Source organism: Ipomoea nil, unplaced genomic scaffold, assembly GCF_001879475.1.
Source record: "Ipomoea nil cultivar Tokyo-kokei standard unplaced genomic scaffold, Asagao_1.1 scaffold3069, whole genome shotgun sequence".
Lineage (NCBI taxonomy): Eukaryota > Viridiplantae > Streptophyta > Magnoliopsida > Solanales > Convolvulaceae > Ipomoea > Ipomoea nil.
Window position 1 is genome coordinate 5,605,687 of NW_017619497.1, and position 17,316 is coordinate 5,623,002.

At 33.3% G+C, this 17,316-nt stretch overlaps 3 protein-coding genes across 3 annotated transcripts; 1 reads left to right on the plus strand and 2 right to left on the minus strand.

The window, feature by feature from the left end:
- Positions 1-209: 209 nt before the first annotated feature.
- Positions 210-1,971, minus strand: LOC109164670 (kxDL motif-containing protein 1). The gene is made up of 3 exons (XM_019313199.1): positions 1,804-1,971; positions 1,134-1,286; positions 210-499 (listed from the first exon to the last, which is right to left on the minus strand). Exons 1-3 carry the CDS (start codon positions 1,917-1,919, stop codon positions 397-399), a joined length of 372 nt encoding a protein of 123 aa, XP_019168744.1. The 5' UTR covers positions 1,920-1,971; the 3' UTR covers positions 210-396.
- A 546-nt stretch (positions 1,972-2,517) lies between these two features.
- On the minus strand, positions 2,518-6,274 carry LOC109165313 (leucine-rich repeat receptor-like serine/threonine-protein kinase BAM3). The gene is made up of 3 exons (XM_019314019.1): positions 5,725-6,274; positions 5,470-5,619; positions 2,518-4,749 (listed from the first exon to the last, which is right to left on the minus strand). Exons 1-3 carry the CDS (start codon positions 6,209-6,211, stop codon positions 4,103-4,105), a joined length of 1,284 nt encoding a protein of 427 aa, XP_019169564.1. The 5' UTR covers positions 6,212-6,274; the 3' UTR covers positions 2,518-4,102.
- A 7,258-nt stretch (positions 6,275-13,532) lies between these two features.
- LOC109165308 (probable LRR receptor-like serine/threonine-protein kinase At4g36180) lies at positions 13,533-16,854 on the plus strand. The gene is made up of 3 exons (XM_019314012.1): positions 13,533-14,105; positions 14,223-14,372; positions 14,558-16,854. Exons 1-3 carry the CDS (start codon positions 13,604-13,606, stop codon positions 16,747-16,749), a joined length of 2,844 nt encoding a protein of 947 aa, XP_019169557.1. The 5' UTR covers positions 13,533-13,603; the 3' UTR covers positions 16,750-16,854.
- The last annotated feature ends 462 nt before the right edge of the window (positions 16,855-17,316 follow it).

Here is a 17,316-nt window from a genome sequence, read left to right on the forward strand (position 1 = left end):
CTACATCCTCTAGTGTTGTGTACATGCCTCTAGACTTTTCTACAAACTATGAGATGCTATGTACAAGTGCTAGAAAGTTCTACTAGAGTGGCGTAGCGTAGCAAACCTCGGAATCTCGCACGAATGTTGTCCAGGCGCTACACAATGCTCTATAGATTTTTTTTAAAAAAATAAAAATCAAAATCAAATTTCAAGTACACAATAAAAAATGGTGGGAAATACACAACAATAATTGCATTAATTCACAACTCGAACAGAGTACCATGATTTACAAGACCAACCACAATGAACAAGAAGGGTCTACCAAGAATTTTATGAGAAATTTAGAGCATTGGACCATTCCCAAATGCAAAGAAAAGAAAAGCCCTGGCAGCTCGTTAACTCACAAAACCAAAATTATTGTGGCAATTCAAGGTCTGGTCTGCTGTCAAGTGCTTGAGCTGTTGAATCATCTGGAAACGCATCAGGATAAGTAGCCAAGATCTTGGCCTTCATGCTCCTAAATATTACAGGAGAGAAGCACGTAAAAATGATTTTCATAATGACATTCCCCAAAAAAATTAACACTCAAATATTATCTTCAACATGCAACTCCAACTTTAAAGTCTATGATAAAAGATGCACAGTAATTAAAAGGTTTTAAAATCCCATTGCATATCAAAGGTCCTAATCGTTTGAGCATCAATGTTATAACATCACATTTTCAAGAAAAAGTTTGGAGCAAGCAAAATCCATTTAGATATTCTATCTGGTTATATTTCAAACCATACAAAGATCCTCTTGGAGGCAATAAGCAAACTCAATCATCAGTTAGAAGAAACTATGATTATTACTCCGTAGTCTATAATGGATAATATACTATAGCTACAGCTAAACAAACATGCAAAATTTCTTAGCAGTACAGTCTGCAAGCAGGAGGAAAAACAAATGAAAGAAAACGTCTCATTAAAACTGAAAAATTCTTAAATAAATGAAAATGATCAGATGCTGAAATCCAGTTCGCAACTTGCAACTACCTGCCATATGCATCTAAATGGGTTACTCTACGTGAGGTATACCTTGCACCTATATGGTGTACACAACCCATTTTAACCGGTTCACTATTACACTGTCTTAGATGCAAAAAAACATACCTCAACTTCAGAAATACGTAATCAAGATCCGACTTCATAGTTTTCAAGAGGCGTGTATTTCTCGAGAAATCAGCAGAGACCTCACCAAAACAATGCTCTGAATAATCATTAAAGTGGGAAAGAACTGCATTGCTGTCCTGCAACCGGCCCAATCTGCAGTTCCAAAGTCATAGTTTCAAAAATTAAAAGTATCATGGAAAAAAACAAACAAGAACAGAAAACATATCATTTACCAGACATTGGCCAGATTTAAAGTTAAAATGCTATTAAAAAATTGAGAAACAGTAGTGGGGGGAAAATGTCCAAACACATTTTGCCAAGTTTATCCACAAAAGGACTCATGATCATGATCCTTCCACCTCATACCCAATACACTGTAGCTAGTCAAAATAACAATTCTTTACTAGTAAGCTTTGAATTTTGTTTACTGGAGGGAGTTGTTTCCATCATTCCTATATCTAGCATTAATGAATGCAGTGTATACCGATGAGTGGAACCTTAATTCATCAAAACTTGACATTAGGATCATAGTGAACAAAAAGTTCCCAGAAATTCATCCCAAAAAAACAAAAAAGGATCAGCCTTTAGACAAATCCGAGGAAGAAGAATTAACAAAAATAAATAAATTCCAAACGCTGAAAGAAATGGGGGTTAAAAACTGAAAAAGTACATGAGAAGCTGCAACTGCTTGAGAGAATCCAAATCATGGGAATCGATTAGGGTTTTGACCTCTGTGGATATCTCTTCCGACGCCGTTTTGATTGATTCTTTCTCCCATTCCTCCATCACTTTCCTCTTCTCAATCTCAGTTGTGTGAGAGAGAGGGATGGAGGAGGGAGACAGACGTCATACACAAACGATATTGGGCTTTTTACTAGTAATGGGCTTAATTTAATAATACCGGCCTTTAATCAAATGGTCGCCCTGACAAGTGACAACCCATTATAGGCCCAAAAGTAAAGCCCAACAAAAAAGAGTTGTCATTATTCTCTTCTTATTTTATTTTTGTTTAGAATAAGGAAGTTCACCCTTATTAATCGATTGTAGTGGTGTTTTTTTTTTTTTTTTTTTTTTTTTTTTTTCTATACTTATTTTTATTTTAAAAACATTTTCATATAGTTGAGCTCTTCAATCCAAAGCAGGTAATTGCTGGGCACTACACCCACACTCAAACTTTCGACCACTGAATTGTGTCCTAGGGCCGCAATAACGCCTACGAAGATAACACAATATATATTTTTCCACGTACTTGTCTAGAAATAGACTTACAACTGTACCTGCTTGTTTGAATGTTTCGTTACTGAGATACTTGTAATTTGCATGACAATGAATTTATTGGATCTGTGCCAAAAGTTGTGTATTTTTATATAAAAGTACATTGAGATTTAGATGACTGAGTAAGAAGTTTATTATTAACTTACACACAAATTAAAAAGAGAAAATTATTACAAATTTTGCTCGAACATACATAAGCAGCCGTTCTGAATAATCAGTACAACATAAGAAAACAATAATAGAAGCTATAAATGCTACAATATATGATGCTATAAAACTCCACAAAAATGTCTCTTTGAATGGATCATCATTATTCTGTATAATTGGCTCTGAAGATAGTTCTGTGCTAGAGTTGCTGCAGCTTTTCTCCAACAGGTGTCCACAAAGTAAAGGGTTACCTTCATAACTGCTGTTGTTGAACGTTAAGAACTGTTTCTTGTCTGGTATTCTCCCTGATAAATTGTTGAATGCCACAGAAAATATTGCCAGAAAGTTCAACTCTATCAAGTCTTGAGGTATTTGGCCATTCAATTTATTGTGAGACAGGTCTAAACATTCTACCTGCTTTAAGTTGGAGAATGTAGTTGGGATAGAGCCTGCGAAGTGATTGTTTGATAAGTTCAAAGTGTGAATATCACTCAGGTAGCCGATCTCATAAGGAATTGAACCAGTAAAATTGTTGAAGGAAAGATCCATTCCAGACATGTACTTCAGTATATTTCCTTTGTATGATTCAGACCTGCTTTTTGTTACAAATTTCACTTCTTCCTCCTCATCCGATGATTCATAATCGTAGTGCAAGTATGGACTTATTTGAAGCCGGCTTTCATATGAGTATGTAAGTAAAGAAAGATACAAAACCCATCCGTATCCATTAGGCTCAAGTAGAGTGGCATCAAAGGTTCTTTTGCTCCCAAATAGTACGTTGTGCAGGCAAGAAGGCAGAAATGATGAAAGATTATTTGAGGAAAGATCAAGCATGCTGACATTTTTAAGGTCACAGAGTTGGGAAGGGATAGAACCTTCAAGTTGATTTCCACCAAGGAGAAGAAACCTTAAATTTGAGAGTGAATTTATCCAACTAGGAAGTCTGCCAAATAAGTTATTGTCCCTCATGTCTAGTGTCACAAGTGAGGAAGCTTGAGACAAAACTTTTGGCACAAATCCAGTAAATTTATTATCATGTAAATGCAAGTATCTCAGTGATGAGACATTCAAACAAGTAGGTATAGACTCAGTAAGTCTATTTCTAGACAAGTCTATAAAGCCCAATTCCTTCACTTTGCAAAAGCTCATTGGTATAGGACCTTGTAGAAAATTATCAGATAAAACTATTGACTCGAGGTTTGAAAGGTATCCAATCCAGTCAGGAATCTTGCCTGTGATTGAGTTGTTGCTCAAATCTAAAAATCCCAAAAACATGCTATTTAGTAGGCCACGAGAGAGCTCACCCGAAAAACGGTTGTTTGCCAAATGTAAATACTCAAGGCTACTTAAGTTTGAATGTGTAGGAAGAACTTGACCATGCAAATTGTTATTTGCTATCTTCAAAATTTGCAAATCAGTACATCCTTGGACAAAATCTCCTGGCAATTCTCCTGTCAAATTGTTGTTTGACAAATCTAACAATCTTAGTTGTTTCAATTCCCCCATAGAGGGAGGAATACCACCTTGTATTGCATTTGTAGACATGTTCAAATAGGACAGAGTTGGAAAAAAAAACCAATAGAATATGGAAGTACCCCCTGGATTTGATTCATAGAAACATCTAACCAACTGAGATATTCATTCTTCGTTTGATGGTTGTTGTATGTAAAAGGCCCTGTTAGGAAATTGCCCGCAAGGTTGAGAAATTCCATATTTGAGTTATTGATGAGCAACCAAGAAGGAAATATTTCTCTCACCCCTGTATGGCTAAGGTTAAGAATTCTCAACTCACGTTGCTTTGACAAGAAACTTGGTAGATTCCCTCCTGCAGGTTCATTGAGTTTACAGTTTGATAATCGAAATATTTTGATTTGAGGTTGAGGCATCCAAGGTGGATTTTCTGTGTCTACTGTCAAGTTACTATGAAGGTTGTCAAGTTCAAAGACCTCAAGTTTGGAATTGTTCTTGAATGAGTTGAACGAGAAATAACCTTCAAAGTAGTTGAAAGAAAGGGAGAGATATTCGAGTGAATTCAGAGTAGAAAAAACAGTAGAAGGAAGTGTTCCAGTCAAGTAATTTGATTCAAGAACAAGGGCACGAAGAGATGTCAAATTTCCAAGACATGAAGGTATTCTTCCATCAAAACTATTCTGAAACAAATCCAACTCCCGAAGGTTCCTCAACTTGCAAAACCCTGCAGATCGAATTACAAGTCAAGAAAAAAAAATATTCCTGTTTTATTTATATACTAGTATTAGTCCGTGCGATACACGGACTAAATATTAAAGATTTGTTTGTAATGTTAGAATAGGTAAAAGATGTTTTTAATAATGGTATTTGAAGTACAGAAGAAGAAAACATGAACCACAATTTAATTGTTTAAAATTACATTTTTATTATGTATATGACAAAATAATTATGATATTGTATTTACAATATTTAATTTAATAATTAAAAATAGTATGATACAAAAAGTTACTATTATTAATCGCAGCTAGCGGTATACATATTTGATCTTGAGTATGTCTACTCCTAGTATGCTACCCATGGCCCCATGCGATGCACGGAATGAATATTAGACAACATTATAATAATATTATTTATTAAAAAATACATAACCTAATATCAACATAGTTGCAATTCATATTCATATATATATATATATATATATATATATATATATATATATATATATATATATATATATATATACCATATGGTCTTGTGAAAATTAAATGTTGTTAATTAATATCAACATTTAATTTTCACATGACCATATGACTTTATTATAATTAAGATATAATATAATATAATAGTCTAGAACTTGAGAATGAAATGGATAGGCCCGCAAATCATGATTAGACGTATTCAATGAGAAAGGAATTGAAATTCACAACACAGATTAATGAAATACCTCCGTCTATCAATGACCCATTTACTAGATGATTGTCTGTGAACGACAAAAACTTTAAAGATGTCAATGACCCAAGTGAACCAGGAATTTTTCCGCTCAGATAATTATAACCAAGATTCAGCAACTCCAGATGTTTCAAAGTTGTTAGCTCTACAAAAACAGGCGGATTATTGTGTTATATATGCATCAAAATGCTAAATTAGAAAGTTAGACCATCAAAACAAATTGAATCAATAATTAAAATATTTGATGCACCTTCAAAGTGAGACCAAGTATTGATGTTGTTTTCTTCCATATTAAGGATCCTAAGTGAGCGCAATAAACCTAAACTTGGAATTTCATCAAACCAATTGAAACTTAAATCCAAAACCTGCAACTTGCTTAAGTTTAGTACCTCATGGAATCCTCGTATGGTGTTACCATCTAAGCTCAGATTCTGTAGTTCCCGGAAGGGAAGAAATAGCGAAGCATTTACGAAAAAACCATCAAAACTCCATAGCCTAATATCCCCAAGGGAGAGTTGTGTGACATGGTGATTGGATTGGTCACAGTTGACTCTTTCCCACATGCAGCAATCCGTTTCTTTTCCATTACCCCAAGAAGAAAGGGCAGTGGTTCCGTTAAAGGCATCTCTTAGTCTCAAAAGTGCTCTTCTTTCTTCTTCATCGCACCCCTGCACCTGAATTAGCAGCACGGAGGTTAACAATAATATCCACAAACAAAACACACAAGGATTCTCCATACAAATTATATTAATAACTAGAATTATTACAAGACCGAATATAATTCTGGTGGTACTTAAGGATGTATATGCAAATATATATATGCTAACAATAACACCAAAAGTTGGCATGTTTCTCTTTCTTTGATTTTTCTTTGATGTTGACAAATCAAAGTAGCGGGGGAAATTCATTCCAATAGTTTAATAAAACAGTTTGTAAGCAGATTCAACTTTAAAATTATTGTTTTACTTTACTAGTGAGCTAGAGTGGTACTTCTAAGCTTGCTAGCTACGGAGTATTTTATTTACAAGCAGTGGCGAGATATTGAACTCTTCTGTCTGTGCATCAAATTTAAATTACTCTAACATTAAAAAGAAAACAGTGAAAATTCAATTATTTAAAGTCGTAATTGAAATCACATTCAATATTCCGAAACCAATATTTCTTAGTTTCAGTTTTCAATTCGTTTGTTTGCAAAGAAAAGTTATAAATTATAAGCAGTATAAGAATTAATCACTTACCACGTACTACGTTAAAATCTATAATATAAGCGGTAAGAATTAAGCGCTTAACATTTTACTCCTTAATTGGGCGGGTTCGGTGCAAATGAAAATTTGCTCCTTAACATTTAACGTACCACGTACTACGCTAAAGTATATATGTACTGCATAAATTTGATATATACGGCGGTTATTATTCAGAACCGCCGTGTAAAGTACACTTTAGACGGCGGTTATTATTCAAAATCACCTTATAAAGTATATATGTAATGCATAAATTTATTATATACTGCTGTTATTATTTGGAACCGCCTTATAAAGTATGTTGTTTTTAAAAATCGTTTATACGGCGTGTATGCTTATAATTATACGGCGATTTTTTAACCGCCGTATATAGGTAACATACACTACAGTTAAGTATTTATTTACCACGTCAGTCGCTTAATTACACAACACTTCAAAAATTGTCGTGTATGTGTAAAAAACCGTTGTAGTAGCTATGTTTTTTTGTAATAGTGAGTTAGTAGCAAATACATAACTTTATTTTCTTATATTTAATTTGTTTACTAGTTACCAATTATTAGGATACCACTATGACAACAGTTATATATAGCTACTAGAGAATATGCAAATTAAATTTATTTTGTTTATACTTACATGACAATCACCGCCACATTTCAATTGATTAGTACAGAGTATTAGTTATGTAAATTTTCTTTTGTTAAATAAGATTTCTAAAATATAATCAAGCTGTTAGAACTAGTCAAATATGTCGATTGATTGACTAAGTCTAATAACATTAATGATCTTCAACAACGGACAAATTAATTTGTTGACCCACACTCCACATCATAGTTTAGTCCAAGTTATGATTGTGACTCTTATTGATCGAGTTCAATGTTTACATGGTTTAGTGTTATTATTAGATAACATTTTTGTATAAAATAATGAGATTTGCCATATATTTTTTTTATAAGAGTTTATTCAATTTTTTGTCTTAAATTTATAAGTACGTTAGTCCATTTTTAATCTTTTTTTTTTTAGATAAAAGTCAAATAGACTCTCCACTTATATCTCAAAGTGTAATTAGCCACCGAACTAAAAAAGTCTTCAATTAAACCATAAATTAACTTGTTAAAATAGTGCAATTAACATATTTGACATATAATAGCATGTTACCTTCAAGTCACCTGCCACGTATGATTCCACCTAACGCGCATGAGCAACTCAATTAGTCATAGAGGTAAAGTTTAGAAAAAATTATCAGAGATCAAATCTCACCATCGACGGGGCCAGATACTCTGTTGGAGATTCAACCTTTTTGGCATTAATGCAGTGTATACCGATGAGTGGAACCTTAATTCATCAAAACTTGACTTTAGGATCATAGTGAACAAACAGTTCCCAGAAATTCATCCCAAAAGACAAAAAAGGATCAGCCTTTAGACAAATCCGAGGAAGAAGAATTAACAAAAAATAAATAAATTCCAAACGCATAAAAGAAATGGGGGTTGAAAAAACTGAAAAAGTACATGAGAAGCTGCAACTGCTTGAGAGAATCCAAATCATGGGAATCGATTAGGGTTTTGACCTCTGTGGATATCTCTTCCGACGCCGTTTTGATTGATTCTTTCTCCCATTCCTCCATAACTTTCCTCTTCTCAATCTCAGTTGTGTGAGAGAAAGCAATCGTTATGCGTTGGACCCGTGTCCAGCATGCATGCTGGACACGGGTAACAGTGCCGTTAGGCACTATTATCTCCTTTTTTCTTTTTAAATTTCAGACCGCTTCGTTATAGGAGTATATGTTCATAATTTTATTACTATATGTTAATAACTGTACAGTCATAACTCAATAACTGTACATTCATAACTCCATAATTGTACATTCATAATTTTCGAAGCTCTATGTTCACAATTTTAGAGCTCTATATTCATAATTTTATCATTATATGTTCATAATGTCAGAGCTCTTTGTTCATAATTCGATCAATAACTGTACATTCATAATTTCATAACTGTAGATTCATAATCTCATAACTGTAGATTCATAACTCCATAACTGTAGATTCATAACTCTATAACTGTACATTCATAACTCCATGTTCATAATTCGATCAATAACTGTACATTCATAATTTCATAACTGTAGATTCATAATCTCATAACTGTAGATTCATAACTCCATAACTGTAGATTCATAACTCTATAACTGTAGATTCATAACTCTATAACTGTACATTCATAACTCCATAACTGTACATTCATAATCTTCAAAGCTCTATATTCACAATTTTAAAGCTCCATGGTCATAATTTTATCACTATATGACTATATGTTCATAATTGTAAGTTCATAATGTTAGAACTCTGTGTTCATAATTTCATAATTACATAACTGTACATTCATAACGGCATAACTGTACATTCATAATAAAAAAAAAAAAAAAAAAAAAAAAAAAACGCCGTTAACGGCAAAACGCGCGCGAACTTATTTATTTTAACTAAATGACACATTTTTTATGAAAAATGACGTCGTTTTAGGCCCGTGTCCACAATTTATTGTGGGCATAATTTGCCGAGAGAAAGAGACAGACGTCATAGTGAACAATATTGGGCTTTTTTTACTAGTAATGGGCTTAATTTAATAATACGGGCCTTTAATCAAATGGTCGTCCTGACAAGTGACAACCCATTCTAGGCCCCAAAATAAAGCCCAACAAAACTTTGAGAATGTAATATTACATTACAATTCACTAACCTTTGGACTTGAGAGAATATAATTGTATTGTATTGTATATATGTTAAGTAAATTAGTTCCCAGTCCTTTACATCTCTAACCTTCCAAGGTTTGTTAATTGTAATGGCAAATTATGCTGTGTATCCGTATGCATCATGCATGGTGCATACGAATGCAAAAACGACGTCGTTTTAATAAAACGCACGTCTCCCTTTAAAAAAAAAAAAATCAGGTTCGATTCTCAGCAACAACATATGAACTAAAATTCCATAATCGATGGACTATAATTCCATAATCGATGAACTATAATTCCATAATCTAATCTATGAACTAAAAATTCCAGAATGAATGAACTAAAGTTCCATAATCTATAAACTAAAATTTCAGAATCGATGAACTACAATTCCATAATCGATGAACTATAATTCCATAATCAATGAACTATAATTCCATAATCTATGAACTAAAATTCCAGAATGAATGAACAATATAATGTTGTTGCTGGGAATTGAACCTGAATTTTTTTTAAAGGGGAGACGCGCGTTTTTTAATAAAACGACGTCGTTTTGGCATCCGTATGCACCATGCATGGTGCATACGGATGCACAGCATAACGATTGAATTGTAATTGGCAACTCTAATCTAGTTTATAGGGGTTATAGTGCATTTAATAAAGGATCAATTATTTTGAGAAAATGAAAATGTTCCTAGTTATTTAGGGTGTGTTTGGTTCGCACGTGAGAATCAGATTCGAAATGAGAATCAAATATTTGGTAATGGTAATGAGTTTTGGTGAAAGTATTTTGCATGTTTGACAGTATGTTGGAATTTGAATGATTATCAATATTGATGTTTGGTTGTGTATGACCACGTATGATGGGAATAAAGGTTTTAAAAGTACAAAAACAAAAAAATAAGACAATTGATCCTAATATAATAACATCCAAAGCATCAATATGAATAAAAAAAAATTAAAACAAAACTCTAAAAGTACTAATCCGTACTTAACAATTAGATTACCAATAAAATAGAATGATACCCATTTTTAATTAGGAAATGATATTTTTAATTGAAGGGGTAATAATTCTCATAGTTGTGTTTTAAAAAATTGTTAACCAAACACTAATTATAATTTTAATTTTCATTCCTAATATGTAAACCCATGAACCAAACACACCCTAATTTAATTAGTAATATAGTCATAATCATAACATTGGACTATGGCTAAAGTATGCTATGGGTCAATAAGTCAATTTGCCCAGTGCAGACGATTACTAATGCTATTTGACTTGACTAATTCAATCAATCAACATATTTGACTAGTTAAAACAATTTAATTTCTACGAATCTTATTTAACAAAAGAAATTGTAAATGAATATATTATAGAGATTATATATGTTGGGATCCCTTGACTATTGTGATTTACTTATAAAAGTCTTTTGTTTAATTTTTTGTTCGATTTAATCTCCTAAAATCTTACCTTTATGAGTCCTCGGTTACATTTGTTGTTAACTCTCCGTCAAAGCCAGCAAAAGAAGGGGGAAGGATATACTTATCCTTTCGACTTCTTTCTCAACTTCCTATTTTCTAGGTCTTCCTAAGAAGAAGACCAATGCCTCACCGATGGCGAAGGCGGCTGACAATCTCTCCCTAAAGCCGCAGGTTTATACTCTGATCTCTCATCTCTTCTGGGTTCATTTTTTCTTTGATGGAGAGTTAACATAAAATGTAACAAATGATTCATTTAGGTCAGATTTTAGTAATTAGGAGATTAAATCGAGCTAAAAGTTAAACAGAAGACTTTTACAAATAAATCACATTAGTCAAAGAACCCTTGTTTGTATAATACATATTATTTTTTATTTTATTTTATTTTATTAAAATGATGAGTTAAAATTTCAAGTATTGTTATTTAAAAATTTTAACTTAACGTAAAAATGATCAATATGAATTATATTGGCTTATATGCTTGTGGTAAATAATAAGGATTGATTTATTTTTTAATTTTTAAGTTATTTGATATTTAAATGAATAAATTTCACTTTTAGTCATCAACTATTCTGATATTGGAAATGATGAGAAACGACATGAGGGATAATGTGAAATGGGTATAGTAGAGAGGAAGAATTGAAGTATATAGTAGTGGTGGTTTCCTTATCCGGACCCATGAAATCGACCCGACCATGAAGTCCGAATATAATTTTGTACTAAGCAGTCACTTCCAAGCTCCAAACGGGTCCCCACTCCAAGACTCATACCATCAAGCATTAAATTGTATCACACCAACTTGGTCAATATAATGGATTCCTCTTCTTAATTATTTTCACTTTCATACCCAATGGCCAATTCGATCAAGCTACCGCATATATCCTTTCAAACTATTGATACCCAATTATACTCTATGGTCCAGGCATCAAATATGCACTGCAGTTTCATTTCAACGCAACTACAATATCATTTTGATATAATTACAATTTCACTAGATAATATACACTCAAATATGAGAAATTGTTATTCAGTTTCATTTTGTATATACTACAGTTTCATTTGATAATATAATAAAAATAATATGTGAGACAGTGTTAGTTTAGATACACTATAGTATCTGTCGTTTTGGACCATGGTCCACAGTATAATTGCTGGGGGCTTTCTTTCTAGGCTTAATTCCATCTTTATACAACTTCAATCATTATTACGTGGACCGTGGTCCACAAAATTGTGTGAACCACGGTAGAAAAACACAAAGTACATTATTTTAACTCAAACTACATTATTTTAACATATAAAGTACATTATTCTAACTCATAAAATACATTATCTTATCCCATAAATTTCATTATTCTAACGCATAAAGTGCATTATACATTATTCTAACTCATAAAAAACATTATTCTAACACATAAAGTATAATATTTTAACCCATAAAATACATTATCCTACCCTAGAAATTTCATTAAACACATAAAAAGTATATTATTCTAACAAACAAAGTACAATGTTCATTATTGTAACATGCGAATAGAGTAAGGATTTTTTTTTAAAAAAAATATCAAAACGATGTCGTTTTGAACCGTAGTCCACACGGTCCACATAATAATTTGCTATACAACTTAAAAGAATGTAAATCAAGTAATGTAACAAAATTAAAAGAATATATCGGACTATGTCACAATGTTACATTAACGGGGACTAAACATGAAATTTGCTCATATGGATAGAAATTATTATAATAAATAACCATTATACATAAAAATAACTTAGTTTATAAAATTAGTGCTGGATTAATGGAAAACAAACGTGCGATTATAAAATGAATTCTACTGATTTTTAAATAAAAACGTAGACTAATTTAAGTTGGATGAAATCTTATTTTTATCAATTAATTAGTTTAAAAATTATACTCCGTATTAGTTAAAAATCAACAACAGCCGCAGCGCACGAAAATTTCCACTGCTTTCATTCGTCAACTTCAAAGAAAAAGAAAGAAAGAGAAAGATGACAATTTTTCCAACTTCAGGAAAAACCGATCTATCGAAGCATTGAATCGACCCCTAAACCATATGCTCAGATCACTCCTAATATAATATATTGGTGCTAGTAGGGACGGAGCCAGAAATTCGATTGAGGGAGTGAAGAAGTACGGACTGATTCAGAATTTTTTTTTAGTAAAGGCAAAAAATTAAAACAAAAGAGATAATTTAAAAATAAATAAATTACGTAAGAAATATAATTGTAAATATTATTGGATATGGGCAAAAAATACACATCGAAACTTTATAAAAATATTTATCTAATGAAACACAAAGAGTCACCAACACCTCTATTAAGATTCAATCTCATGACCTCCCACACAAGAGAGATCAGTACATACCATCCAAGTACAAGGTGTTTGACATGCTTTGCCAACTAATATAACTCATTTCTCATTGACATTTAATAATTCTTTTATATTAATATTAAAACATGTACTATATATACATACAAAGATTATATATGAGATGGAGGTGTGGTGGGATGAAGGGACAGGTACCCCTGCCCCCTTTGGCTCCCTCCCTGGGTGCTATCTATTGTTAGCATTATATAAATTCAGATACATCCTTATCACTAAAATATATAATATTCCATCTTGTAACACTGTACTTCTCATTATTATTATTATTTGTTTAATTGATATGGATAACCCTTGTATGTTTTGTTTATGGATATTATTCAGCTTTGTGCTACTTCATGGAAGTGGTGGGTGTGAGGAAGAAGAAAGAAGTGCACTTTTGAGGCTAAGAGATGCCCTCAACTATCCAAACAGAACCACCGCCCTTTCTTCCTGGGGTGATGATGAAGAAGAAATGAATTGCTGCAAATGGGAAAGTGTCAAGTGTGACCAATCCAATCACCATGTCACCCAACTCTCTCTCGAGTATATTAGGCCAGATTTCCCGGTTCCTGATCATTTCTTTCTAAATGCTTCGCTATTTCTCCCCTTTCGGGAACTGCAAAATCTGAGCTTACATTCTAACAGCATTCGAGGGTTCCATGGAGTACTAAATTTGAGCAAGTTGCAGGTTTTGGATCTAAGTATCAATTGGTTTGATGAAATTCCACGTTTAGGTTTGTTGCGCTCACTTAGGATCCTTAATATGGAAGTTAACTCCATCAATACTTGGTCTCACTTTGAAGGTGATCTGAATCGATTCAATTCATTTTCATTTTCATTTTCATGGTCGTCGTCTAACTTTCTTAAGTTTGCCTTTTGATTTGATGCATAATAACACTGCAATCTACCTATTTCTGTAGAGATAACAAGTTTGAAGGATTTGGAGTTGCTCAATTTGGCTTATAATTATCTGAGCGGAAAAATTCCTCACTCCCTTGGGTCCTTGACATCTTTAAAGTTTTTGTCATTCGAGCACAATCATCTAATAAATGGCTCCTTGACAGATGGAGGTACGTATTTCATTAATTTTAGTATGTTTTGGATCTCCTTTCTCATTGAATCCATTATATTCCAACTTTATTTGTCTAATTTCCATTTCCCAAATTCTAAAGTATATAAATTAAACAAGAAAATTTGTTATTGATTGGGCGGGTTAAATTTTATTGAAGTATTATCATTCTTAACTCTGCTGCAGGCTTCTGCAAGTTGAAGAAGCTTGAAGAGTTGGATTTAGAATTGAATAGGTTTCAAGGAAGAATACCTTTGTGTCTTGGCAATTTGACATCCCTTCGTGTCCTTATTCTTAAATCAAACAATTTGACCGGGCCACTTCCTTCTACTGTTTTTTCAACTCTGAGTTCACTCAAGCATCTCTCTCTTTCTTTCAACTACTTTGAAGGTTCTTTCTCGTTCAACTTGTTTGGGGAGAATTCCAAACTTGAGATTTTTGAACTTGACAACTTTAATAGTAACTTGATAGTGGACACTGAAAACCCACCTTGGATGCCTCAACCTCAGATCAAAATATTCCGGTTATCGAATTGCAAACTCAATCAGCATACTGGGAATCTCCTACCTAGTTTCCTGTTAAAGCAACGTGAGTTGAGAATCCTTAACCTTAGCCATACAGGGATGAGAGAAATATTCCCAACTTGGTTGCTCATCAACAACTCAAATATGGAATTTCTCAGCCTTGCAAGCAATTTCCTAACCGGTCCTTTTGATTGCAATCATCAAGCAAAGAATGAATATCTGGTCTGGTTAGATGTATCCATGAATCAAATCCAAGGGGTACTTCCACACTCTATAGGTGTTTCATTTCCAAGTCTGACCCTTTTGAACATGTCTATGAATGCAATACAGGGTGGTATTCCTCCCTCTATGGGAGAATTGACACAACTGTATCAACTTGACTTGTCAAACAACAATTTGTCAGGAGAACTGCCAGAAGAATTCGTCCAGGGATGTATCAAATTGGAAATTTTGACGTTAGCAAACAACAATTTGCAAGGCCAAGTTCTTCCTACAAATTCAAACCTGAGTAGCCTTCAGTATCTACGTCTGGAGAACAACCACTTTTCGGGTGAGCTCTCTCGTGGCTTGCTAAATAGCATGTCTTTGAGATTGTTAGATTTGAGCAACAACTCAATCACAGGCAAGATTCCTGACTGGATTGGATACCTTCCACAACTCAAGTCAATAGTTTTGTCTAACAATTTCCTACAAGGTCCTATACCAATGAGCTTTTGCAAGGTGAAGGAATTGGGGTTTTTAGACTTGTCTAGAAATAAACTTACTCAGACTATACCTGCCTGTTTGGATGTCTCGTCACTGAGATACTTGCATTTGCATGGCAATGAACTTATTGGATCTGTGCCAAAAGTTCTGTCCGGAGCTTCTTCACTTGTGACACTAGACATGAGAGACAATAACTTATCTGGCAGAGTTCCTAGTTGGATAAGTTCACTCTCAAGTTTAAGGTTTATTCTTCTAGGAGGAAATCAACTTGAAGGTTCAATCCCTTCCCAATTCTGTGACCTTAGGAATATTAGCATGCTGGATATTTCATCAAATAATCTTTCATCCTTTTTGCCTTCTTGCTTGCATAAAGTACTAGCTGGGAGCAAAAGAGCCCTTGATGCCACACTTGGGCCTCATGTATACCAACAGATTTATTATATTCCTTTAAGTACATACTCGTATGAAACCCGGCTTCAAATAGACCTATACTTGGCGTCCATTTACAGAGCTTCAGATGAGGAAGAAGAAGTGGAATTTGTAACAAAAAGTAGGTCTGAATCATACAAAGGAAATATATTGAACTACATGTCTGGGATTGATCTTTCCTTCAACAACTTAATTGGTTCAATTCCTCAAGAGATCGGGTACTTGAGTAATATTCACACTTTGAACTTATCACACAACCACTTCACAGGCTCTATCCCGACTACATTCTCCAACTTAAAGCAGATAGAATGTTTGGACTTGTCTCACAATAGATTGAATGGCCAAATACCTCAAGAATTGATAGAATTGAACTTTCTATCAATATTTTATGTGGCATTCAACAATCTATCCGGTAGAATACCAGACAAGAAGCAGTTCTTAACATTCGAAAACATCAGTTATGAAGGTAACCCTTTACTTTGTGGACAATTGTTGGGGAAAAGCTGCACCAGCTATAACATTGAGCCATCTTCAGAGTCAATTATAGAGGAGACTGACCCGTTCAAAGATACATTTGTGTGGAGTTTTATAGCATCATACATTGTGGCATTTATAGCTTCCGTTATTGGTTTCCTATGCTGTAGTAACCATTTAGAACGACTGCTTAGGTATGTTCAAGCAAAATGTAATTGTAGTTTTCTATTTCCAGTTTGCGTGTAAATTAAATAACAGTTTATGTAATGTGGTAATATAGTGTATGAATAAGGCTCTGTTTCCTTCTCTTGTGAACCCGTATCACAGAATATGCAATTCTAAGTTTATTTATTTTGTCCTTCTCCATCTTAGAACTGCCATGCTAAGTACGAATAGTGAAATACACATCAGATTTCTAAGTCAAATTTTGTTTTGCAAGTCCTAGAAATTTTGTTTTATTTCAATTCTTTTATCAGTGAATTTAGTATAACTGCTTTAAAATTTTCTTGTCCAAATTTTTTAAATTCCTTCCGTGGTATCGTTTCTTTTATCTTACAATTTTTTTGGAAATTACTCATAAAATTTAAAACTCTATACCACAAATTTAACTTTAATCTAACAGAAGTCTTACACTAAATACCGCTACATAAATAGTATTGGCTAAACGAGGCCTCAAAGGCAACGGCCCGAGATGGTATATAGGCACTCTTCTTTGAAAGTTGTGTTGTGCGTGTACATATGTTAATTTTTCTAAGAATTAGTACAGTTCCACCCTTTAGCCACTCAACAATAATTGTAATTTCTTTCGATCAT